Genomic DNA, 11,205 nt, shown 5'->3' with positions numbered 1-11,205 from the left:
CGCAGCACCAACGAAGGGAAATTCTTATTTATTTTCAACGTTATGGGTTTGAACATTTATATCTCTATCTAGGTAATTTACATCAATGTATTCATTTTGAATACTGATTTATACCATGCTCTTATTTTGAAGGGAACCCGTCAAAACCGGATAAATCTTTATCTCAAACCAAAATAGTTTTTGTTTGCTCTGCGTTATGATAGTACTTCCTGAAAAATCAGCAACCTTCCACTTGACCAATCCAGAGGCACCCAGCAGCAGAGAGAGGCGGGGGCAGACGCGACAGCCAATGACGTGGAGAATTGAAAGAACGTAAATAAGCAAACTATCCCTTTCTGTGAAGTTTGATGCCCATCTGTGAAGTCAAAACTACAACAACGCTGTAACTCAGATGTTAAGTTTCAGTTTTATATAAGGAGATGTGAAATAGCTCTTCAGCTAATTCAATGTATTGTATTGGTATACTTTATTTGACTTACCTTTCATATTTTTGCCAAACTGGCTGATGTAGACCAAGTGAAAAAGGAAAACCTTGTGATTCAACAACAGAAAAGACTATCTGGTGAAAGGTGATGGATTCTTCAAGGAGACTTCAAATTCACTGAACCCAGCTGTAACAGACGAGGACTCCAATGTATGAGTCTGTCAGCACCATGAGACCCCTGGTCTTGCTGTGAATGACACTCTGTGCCGACTGTGCCAACCTTCTTCAGTCGCACAGAGACTTGTCTCAACAAACCCGACGAATACTCTCACATTACTTTTTAGTGACATTCAAAGATGAGCATAACACAGTGTTTCTTTTTTCAGTTAAATATGATGGAGTCATGAGGCCTACAGTCCAGTAGCCACTTTCACTACTGATCTTTGTCTCTGTCTGATGACAGATGGGAACCTTTAGGCCAACACCACTGTATGCCTGCCTGCTGCTTTCTGGAGATTTTTTACTCAGTTGTGTACTGGCATCTTTCTATTTCTGATGGAACAGAAGTATCAACCAAGTATCTCTTTTAAATGTCCGACTGATTGTAGAAATATAGAAATAATATACATAGACTTAATTCAGAAGTGATATTCTCAGAAGCTTTTCTTTTCTTTAGAAGTTAGTGTAAAGTAATAAATCTGAAACAGCTATACTTGGGAAATGTATCCTACACTGAACATTTACAGTGGAGTCTGTACTGGACACTTCTGTGATGGAATCTGTTTCCCATATTAAAAACCAAACAAAATAAAATTACAAAAAATTATAAGTACATATTGTGTACTTGTTTTATTATTTCACATTTAATTTTGTGCCACTCTCAGTTTACAAAACTATGTCTATGTAGGCCCTGGTTATAATGTAGTAATTAAGTCGAAATAGTTTTGAACGACAACTCCCAACATGCACTCCTCTCTTTACCTCTTACGTCACCTTTGGGCGACAAAAGAACCGTCCTCTCAAAATAAGTTAGAAAAAATACCCTGAAATTGAAGTGCAAGAAAACTGTTAGCGTAGCGTTCGATACGCTTGCGGGATACTGTTTAACTGTGATTAACTCTATCGTTAAATGGTGCTGAGCTTGACTCTTTCTCTGGCCGTAATGTAAAACTAAACATAACGTTCTCCTTTCAAATTTCGCGCTGTTCGTTCCGCGTTTAACTATATTAGCTGCCCGACGTTAGCCCTTAAGCTAACCATGTTACTCGGGTGGCAACATTAAGGTAAACGAGGAGATAAGTCTTCTGTTTTGTCTTTGAAATGGAGGTGACGGACATTGGAAACAAAGAAGAGGGAAAAGTCTGGCATAGAAAACCAACTCCAGGCAAGGGGTAGGTTTGAAACGGCTAACGCTAAAGGATGCTTGATTAGTTAGTTGTTATTTACACCTGATGCTGCGGGGAATGGCGTTGCATTATAATGAGAACTGAGCCTAGAAAAACCTGCTTTCAATGCCGTTATCTCCGGTCACACTTGTTGCACTCATCGTACATGAGAATGAACTGTAAACACTTGAATGGCACCGCTCTACATATAACGTTATGCTGTATAATCCCAAGGGATGAAGAGAGATGAAGGGATCTCAAACACGTTTCGGGATGTATTGTAACCACTAGAGTGCAGCCGCGCTTCACTGAGACGTGCTGCTCTCCATCTGAGCACTGTGGCGGTTCCCCTCTCAAGGGTAGTGGTTGTCATCCTCAGGGTGCTGGTGACGGTGGTCCGCACTGCTCAGCAGGCCAAGACGGTGCGTTTCCTCCACGTGACCTTTGACACCACAGGAGACTCCTTCCTGGCTGGAGATCACCATGGCAACATCTATGTCTTTGACATCAGTAGAAACAGGTAGCTGATCATACTTTAAAAGTACCCAAATGCTGTTTTCAATTGTTTGTTTGATCTCTTCTATTATATTATTTTATATTATACACTTCTATCTTCTTATTTTTTTCTTTTCACCTACAGGTACATGATTGTGGTTCAACAATAAATGTATCTTCCTTTCTATTTAGCAAAGTGACCGTTACCCTTCAACTCATCCTGTTTCACATTTATGTAATGTTGCGTTTTTCACTGTTTATTTCTTGGGGCAGATTTCGACTGGTGCAAAAGACAGGACAGGCCTGCACCGCTCTGGCATTCAGCCTCCGCAGGACCACAGAGTTCCTTGTGGCCCTGGCTGACTACACCATCAAGTGCTTTGACAAAGGTAGGATGGGTACAGCCACACGTTGTTTTGTACTTTTTAATAGTTATTTTTTTAGGGATGTACTCTATTTTTAGTTTCTCAGAATGTTTTTCACAAAAGGTAATTTCCAAGGACACTTTCTATTGTTTCATTGTCTTTCTTTCAGACACAAAGCAGATGGTCAGTTGGATGCGGGGTCATGAGGGAGCAGTTTCGTCCATCTCTACCCACAGCTCCGGTCGCTACGCCATTACCACATCCTCGGACACGGCTCAGCTCTGGGATTTGGACACCTTCCAGAGGAAAAGGAAGCTCAACATCCGACAGTCTGTTGGCATTCAGAGGGTAAACATGCAAAATCAAAGCAACATGTACAAATAGTAGTTTGATCATGAAGGCCATCAAACACAAAGCATTCTTTGTCAAGTAGGAATATAGGTTTTTGGTTTATTTTAAGCTGTTGATACTACAGTATATGTCTGTTATATTTATGATATGCATTTATGTTCATTATTGTCATGATCATTTTACACCGTTGTTTGTTTTGCAGGTGTTTTTCCTGCCTCACAGTAACACCATCCTCAGCTGTTTCAGTGATGACTCAATCTTTGCTTGGGAGAACGACACACTGTTTTGCAAATACCAGCTCCCAGTCCCCGACTGTGGACCCAAAGTCTCCTACAAGGCCTTCGCTGTAACACGGTGTGTCTCTTGCATCATAACTAGCTTCATTGATTATGTAGTTTTCCGGGTTAGTTCTTCATGACTATATTTCCCTTTCCTGCTTCTAAACAATTGGAGCACACTAAAAGTAAAAATCAGAATTCTTGTAATGCTGATACCAGACATATGTTGGCAGTGATGGTAAGAGCCTGGTTGCTGGTGGGCGCTCCAACCTGCTGCATCTGTGGTGTCTGGACAGCAGACAGTTGGTCAGAGTGATTCAGATGCCCACGCAGGTCCGAACCGTCCGACAGCTGGAATTCCTTCCCGACAGCTTTGACGGAGGAGCCAGCCAGGTACACAGACGGCAGGACTTCTTTCTCATCTTCTCTGTTTTCTTTTGTTGTTGTTTTTTTTTACCATACCTTCCTGGAAGATCCCCTGTTTGTGTTTCTGTGCATGTTAAGTCTGCTTCTCTATCTCTGTACACATATGTTTAACATGTTAACTCTTCTGCATTGGTGCACCCTATGTTTGTCTCTGTAGACACTAGGTGTTTTAAGCCAGGAGGGCATGATGCGATTCATCAACATTCAGTCCTGCAAGCTGCTTTTCCAAATGGGTTCCCACGAGGACGCCATCACCACAGTGACGGTCAGCCCTAACGGCCGACATGTTGTGGCCATCATGGATAACGGCAGCATAAATGTCTACAGTGTTCAGAGTCTCACACAAGAAATAAACAAGGTGACATTCAGTTGTGATATCAGCACAAAGATGTACATGGTTCAAGAGATTTCTCGTTTGTTGATAATAATAAAATGATCTATATGTGTATTCATACTGAATGTGTGTGTCACCAAGCCTCCTCCCTCCCAGGTGGCAGTAGTCTCTGGCTGTGGAGCTGAGCGTGACTTGTCTAACCGAATGGTTCAGGTCCGGCCAGAGGTGGTTCACAGACCAGCCAAGAGCATGGGTAGGCGACCACGGGTGAAGATACTGAGACCCCCTGCTGGGTTTACAGCTGAGGATAAAGAGGTGGGAGAAACACCCACTGATGTCTCAATATATTGTGTTTTATTCTTCATTTACATTATATGAAGTGATGTATTCATCATAGAGATGTTCCACCATTAATACACACAAAGTATCTTCCTTCATCAGACTAGACAGTGCATAATTTAATAGATGTTCTGTGTCTATCAATAGAATGAACTACCTGCTGGTCTTAATAAGAAGAGACTGGTGGCTATGCTCAAGGCATTTGGAGAATATCCGGCTAAATACAGGTAAAGATTACTTCACAGGAGGAGGATGCATGTATCTGATGGCTGAAAATGCATGCCAACCGTGTTTGTGTGTTGAGATTCACATGAATAACTTGTGTGTCCACATTACAGGATGTTTGTATGGCGGTCCTTGTTGTGTCTCCCAGAGAACCATGCAGCGTACAGCAGCCTGACTGATAAAGGCCTGCATTCTGCCTACCTCAGTCTTCATGATAAATACCCCATAAAAAGTCACAAGCTCCAAAGGGGACTGCAGAGGTACACACACACACACACACACAAACACACACACACACACATATAATCCCAAGTCAAGTTTTTGTTGACTAAAATGTATTCGAAGCAAGTCATTCAGTATGAAAAATCCTTAAAAATTGACTAAAGAAATCTTTGTTGACCTATGACTGAAATGTCAGATTTCTCAGCTAAGATAAGATGTGACAGTCTTTCTTTTGCTCCACAGGGTTTTGTCTGCCTTGGCTCACTGGGCAGCCATCTTTGGAGAGGTGGAGTACCTTCCCCTGGTATCCTTCCCTTTCGTCAAGCTCTTCCAGAACAACCCGATGCTCTGCTTCGAGGTTGTGGCCACGGTCATAGGTACTGTTATTATGAAATGTAATTTTCCCAGTAAGCACCACATTGTGTAAATTTAGCTAGACAAATTCAAAAGATGTTGTTTTGGGCTGCTGGTTTGAATCCAGTACAGGTTGTTTGCCCTTTTAATGTGTAGAGAATGGCCCTGCTGCATTGGCTGTGTTGAACAGGCATCTTGATGTCTTGAGGCATCAGCAAGGTATTATCAAGGTATTGTCTGTTGAATATTCAGATGTTTGTTTGCACAGTGAATTGGGCTCAGCATTGGTTCGAGTACTTCCCCAACCCTCCTCTGAACATCCTGAGCATGGCGGAGAACGTTCTGGCTCATCACGACACGGAACTGCTGCAGCACCTGGTGGACTGTGGCATCACCTCACAGGTGAGGCATGAGGAGGAGGATGGACGAATGGACAGGCTGTCCTGGAACCCCCGACTCGCAGATTCACAGATTTTCTTGCACTTCTGTAAATGTGTTACAGCTCTACGTGTGGCCCCTTCTTGAGACCTTGTTCTCAGAGGTTTTGACCCGTGATGAGTGGCTTAAACTGTTTGACAACATCTTCTCCAACCATCCATCTTTCCTACTCATGGCCTGTGTGGCCTACATCACCTGCTGCCGTGAGCCTCTACTGCTCTGCTCCCAGAAACAGGACTTTGAGGTAACTCTCCTCTGAAAATAAAGTCAGCCCCATCATTCAGTAATAATTTCTTCCTCTCCAGCTCCATCAGTTTGTTCTCTCCTGTTTCTTTTCCTTTCAGTATTTTTTCCACCACCGTAACAACCTAGATTTGGGAGCCATGATAAAAGAAGCGTATAGGCTCATGGGCAGCACGCCAGCTGACATCCATCCCACGACTATGCTTTCTGACTTTACACCACTGACCCAAGGCCAGTACCCCGTGTTCAACCACTACCCTGAGTTCATAGTGGAATACCAGAGCCAGGAGAGGGAAAAGATACGACTGCAGGAGATGGAGTATCTCCGCGAGAGGTAAAATTACATTTAGTGTATTAACAGTGTTAACAAGATAGGCAGAAATGCATGTTTAATTAGCTAGAAGGAGCGTTGGATAATACATTTCAAAGTCATTAGTGAGGAAATATGCAACAAATGAATTGTTTTTTGGGGCCTTTTTGGCTTTATTGAGTTAGGGGTTAGGGGTTAAAAGGTCGGATTTGACCCCGGGGCCACTGCAGTGAGGACTTAGCCCCGTCACATGGGGCGCCAACTTGCCACTGAGCTATCTGACGCCCCCAAATGAATTGTATTTTTGTCTCATCAGGCAGGAAGTGTCAGCCCTGCACACAGATTTTGTGCGTCGCCAGGCTGAAGAGGAGACCTTTTATGCACAACAGGTAGATATTGTTTTTCAAAATTCATTTTGAGCATATATTTTGTTTTGTATGTTTTTGGCTAGCTCATATAGTTAACCTTCTCTAAGAAACATAAGCTTGGAATGGAAGTCAGGTGAACTAAATACTTGGTTTGAACGAAGGAGCTGCTGCAGAAGGCAGAGGAACAGCGCAGGAACATCCTGGCACAAGAAGACGAAAAACTAACACAGCAGAGGGCAAAGTAAAAGCACGAGACAATCACACCCCTATTGTTATGAATAAGTACCCTGTTATTTAGCAGAATGGGTTGTCAACACTGCTCCTACATCTGCAGGTTGGCAGCCATGAAGAGAGAGCTGAAGGTGAAGGAGTTACAGCTACTGGATGCAACTAAAAGACGTTTCCTCAAACACCAACAGGACCTCAGAACCTCACAGGTCCAAAGACTAGACCAGGAGATCAGCAGGAAGGTAACCTAGTGATTTAAAGGTATTAATGGTATTTAAGGTAGCCTTTTTATACAAAGGAGCCCACATTAGCCCTGCCAGAGATCCTGGGCTGTAATCCTAATCTCTGCTGGTCGCAGTTCGTCATGTTTGAGCACTAACCTAATTATGACCTTTTAATGTTGTTTTAAAGATGGATCTCCGGGAGCGAGAAACGGCTGCAGCAGTCCAGGATCTAGAAGTCCGACAGATGGAGCTGGAGGCTCAGAGGAGGAGGCTTGAACAGGTGACAAGCAACAGCTTGCAATCAACCCTCCTCTGTCCCTCCCCTGTCTCTCTGACCATTTATTCCAGAATGATGACTCTCTTAAACCTATTAACACATATTGCATTTGATATACCTCCATACTAATAACTTATTAAAGCATGTGCTTTCTCAATGGACATTGAGTAGATAACATTCTGCCAACAATCAAAGGTCAGTCTCTATGTTTGAGACATGTTTGTACCGAATTCAAGACGTCTCCGTGTTGTAGCCTCCTTTAATCATAACCAATCAATAACACATATACTTACAATAACCATTCAAATTCTCACAGCCAATCAGTGAGATCCATCAAACAAGAAGTATTTAGCTAATATAATACAATGAATTTCCATCATCTACAATGTCTTGATTGTTTTCATAATTGTGAGTTTGATGTTTTTGGCTTGTTTTTTTCGATGACAGCACCTGATTAAGGAGCAGGAGTGCATGGGACGGGAGGTTGAGGAGGAGGCGGAGATGAGGATGAGGAGGGCAGAAAGAGAGGAGGAGAGATACACAGAGCTGCTACACGGCACAGAGACAAACATGCAGGTTGGTGCCACATTCCAATATGGAGCCACTGTAATGATATCTGTCATCACATGATCTTGACCCCTCGTAAATTTGTCTGACTTTACAAAAAAAAACAATCAAAGCCACACACTGTGATTTTGGCACAGGTCTCCTCCTGCACCCGTTAACTTTCTTTCTCCCAACACACAGGCTCTGGAGGAATCCCTGGCTGAGGCGTGCCAGCTGGGCTTGGAGTCAGACTGGCAGAGAGAGGTGGCAGAGCGCCTGCAGCAGGTCGATGTCGAGCAGGAGAGGAAGAAGGAGAGACTGGCAGAGCTTCACAGGCAAACCCTGGCAGAGGAGGAGAGACTGGCTGACACCATGAGACATATGGCAGGAAGAAAGGTGAGAACAAGTATTTTTGTCAAGACAACAACTTGCATCATGTATTGGCTTGACGGTATACAATTACTACGGCATCTGTTATGGACATTTCTATTACCTTTCATATCTGACCATCTGTTTCTCATTACGATGAAATGAAAACACCACTGAAGATGGGATATGGATAAAATAAGCTGTTTGGTTATTATTATTCAATTAGAAGATGAATACTTGTTAATTTGCAGTGGGATGAAGTGATGAGTTCCAGAGCCCAGTTACAGGAGAAGCGACAGCCCCTGTCCTCAGCAGACACAGGTATTACACCACACATACAACAGTTCTCTGTCTGGCCTTTGAGCTGACCTTTCATATATCCAAATGTGGATCTCAAGGTAATTATGTTCCACCACAGGACTTCCTCTTTATGTTGGAACCAACGCTGCAGGTCCAGCGGTCAGACCCAACTCTGCCACTTCCCCAAAGCAGTCAGGCACCAACATGGTGTGTCTGAACAGCAGTTCCCCTTCAGAGAGCACCTCCACCATCTGTAAGTCATTGTAGCTATGCTCTCGTTTTTAAAAGGGACTAGTGCAGTGTTGTTCAGATTGGGATGGATGTCTGGCCTGTGGTTTTGCTGCTTGCAGCTTTCTTGTGAAACACACACACACACACACACACACACACACGCACACTCGACGACGCGGTCTACCTCTGAGCCACAAGAACTCCAAAGAGCTATACTTGTATTATGTTAAAATATTAAGGATCCTAAAGAATTTATTGATGTGCAACTCAGCTGTACAGCCTTATTGTGTACTTCTTCAGAGTAAAACATTGTGGTACTACATGTACCACAATATAACAATTAAAACGCTCCTCAAACTGAATCAACATCAAATCAACATTGGGAAACAAACATCATAAAAAAACAAACCTGGAGCTCTCTGAAGAGGGACAGAGAGGATTTTATTTCTCTCTTCTCGGTTGGTTTGTTTAAATATCACAACACAATAAGCATCCATCCATTCATTCATTTTAGTCCACTTATCCGGGGCCGGTCGTGGGGGCAGCAGGCCTCTCTCTCTCCAACATGTTCTGGGTCTACCTAGAGCCTCTTACCAGTTGCACAAGTGCGTGAATTTTACCCTCACTTATGAACAGCACCGTTACCCAGAGATACTTGAACTCCACCGTTTCCCGGCAGAGAACCATGGCCTCAGACTTGGAGGTCCTGACTCATCCCAACCGCTTCACACTGCCCTGTAAACCACCCCAGTGCATACTGAAGGAGCCTAAGCACATCATCTGCAGAGACCCAGACACTCTCCTCCCCCTGGCTACACCTTGAAATCCTGTCCATGAAAATCACAGTCATGATGAGAAGGGACTATACTGGAGGAGGCCAATACCCACTGGGAATGACAACACAAATGTCTGTTATAAAATGAACATGAATCTGTGTTCATCTTCCTTTTTGGAGTTGAAACGCTCCACAGAAGCCTGCAGGCGTCGGTCGCTTGCTGGCCAGTTAGAGTCATGGACAGGGTACAGAGCAGCAGGCGGTGGGGAGGGAAAGAGCAGCCTCTGACAGGAGGGAGATAATTGTTGAGACAACATGGCCCTTCTTAAACGGTAGTTCTCAACTGACTAAGCCAATGCACTCTAATATTTGCATCAAGCGATGTCATATTTCTTCACTCGTTGATGTCTTGTTTCACTGTGAGCTGGGGTGGAGGAGCTGAACCATGTGATATCTTATGTTGTAGTAATAGCAGTCATTTATTTTGGCCTTATTAACAGCTTTCCAAAAAGGAATGCACAGAAGATAAAAACAAATAACAATGAGGTATATTAAATGGAAGTAAACACATACATGTGAACTGAAAAGGTGTAGGTTGAAGCTTAACCTTATTGTAACTATCCTTTTCATCATCATCGTCGTCGTCTACCGCTCATCTGGTGTCGGGTCGCAGAGGCAGCAGCTTTAAAAGTCCTTTTTATTTGGCATATTCTAGTAAGCAACTCGGCTAAGTTTATGCTATACAGAAACAATAAAAAACAAAACACTAACCGATTCAGTTCCAACATTTAATACACAATAATACCTTCTATTTTTTTTAGAAAAACTACACATTCTCACTTCCTTCCACAGATTAACCGCTTTGGCAAATATACATCTATTTTTTATCTTTGTTCTCACCCTTTATTTTATTACTATTGCTCTTAATTAATACTTGCTCTCTCTAATTTCAAAGTTATTATATGCTTTGTACATTATCTATGCAGTTTTGAGATCAACCAGATCACAGAATTTTAAAGCATAGAAGTTAATAGTTGGTTTACTTGCAAGCATTGCTTTCTTAGTGTTGTAGGTGGTGATCTGTGATACATGTGTGTGTTGTCCTGGTTCCACCACAGCAAGATAATGATCAATAGCAGAGACCATAAGATGGAATCATTGTTGGCATTTTTGCTTGAAAATTGACTTAAACAATTAATCGATTCATGAAAAATATTTGCTGATTAATTTTCTGCCAATCAACTTATCGATTCATCTACTGATTGTTGCAGTCTATATAATATGCCCTCCTTTATCTTGAGTTTCTGTGTAAATAATGTTCTTTCTGTCTTTGTTTGTTTTCCCTCAGTTTCCCTGGACCGAGGCCGGACCCAGCTGGACAGCAGCGAGAGACAAATGCTGAAGGAAATCCGAGAACTTAGACAGAAGCTGGCCGCCAGAGCCAAAGAGGCGAGCTCTTCCTCTTCACAGTCTGTCCACACGCTCTCCTCTGTTGCCCAGTGACCACAAACCGTTCACCGTCGCCATAGTGTCACAAAAACATATTCTTGTCTGGAGGGAGAAACAATGATTCAGTCATGTGTTATACCACCTTCCAGTTCTGTTGTACAATTTATATTCATGTTTTATTTGCATATTTGCACTGGTGCTTGATTTTAAGTTTTTATTACAATGAATTTTGTAGGAGTTGTCTTATTT

At 42.7% G+C, this 11,205-nt stretch overlaps 2 protein-coding genes across 4 annotated transcripts in view; one reads left to right on the top strand and one right to left on the bottom strand.

Annotated features, from left to right (window-relative positions):
• The window catches only part of atad2 (ATPase family AAA domain containing 2), a 255,552-nt gene that overhangs the window by 204,320 nt on the left and 40,027 nt on the right, over positions 1–11,205 (bottom strand). The gene's annotated exons all lie outside the window — the stretch shown is intronic.
• tbc1d31 (TBC1 domain family, member 31) lies at positions 1,465–11,163 on the top strand. 3 transcript variants are annotated; one of them, XM_084026985.1, is made up of 23 exons: positions 1,465–1,815; positions 2,189–2,329; positions 2,578–2,693; positions 2,839–3,017; positions 3,223–3,374; positions 3,532–3,691; positions 3,882–4,082; positions 4,215–4,373; positions 4,545–4,624; positions 4,736–4,882; positions 5,088–5,221; positions 5,467–5,600; positions 5,701–5,880; positions 5,981–6,213; positions 6,506–6,578; positions 6,719–6,798; positions 6,892–7,027; positions 7,197–7,289; positions 7,734–7,862; positions 8,034–8,228; positions 8,453–8,522; positions 8,620–8,754; positions 10,856–11,163. In XM_084026985.1, exons 1-23 carry the CDS (start codon positions 1,745–1,747, stop codon positions 11,008–11,010), a joined length of 3,153 nt encoding a protein of 1,050 aa, XP_083883111.1. In that variant the 5' UTR covers positions 1,465–1,744; the 3' UTR covers positions 11,011–11,163. The 3 variants fall into 3 exon arrangements, with proteins under 3 accessions (XP_083883111.1, XP_083883110.1, XP_083883112.1); XM_084026984.1 differs by having other exon boundaries at positions 4,200–4,373; XM_084026986.1 differs by having other exon boundaries at positions 1,466–1,815; positions 4,200–4,373; positions 8,600–8,754; positions 10,856–10,995.

Source organism: Eutrigla gurnardus (assembly GCF_963514095.1).
Source record: "Eutrigla gurnardus genome assembly, chromosome: 14".
Classification (NCBI taxonomy): Eukaryota; Metazoa; Chordata; class Actinopteri; order Perciformes; family Triglidae; genus Eutrigla; species Eutrigla gurnardus.
This window is presented reverse-complemented; position numbering and strand designations above follow the sequence as displayed.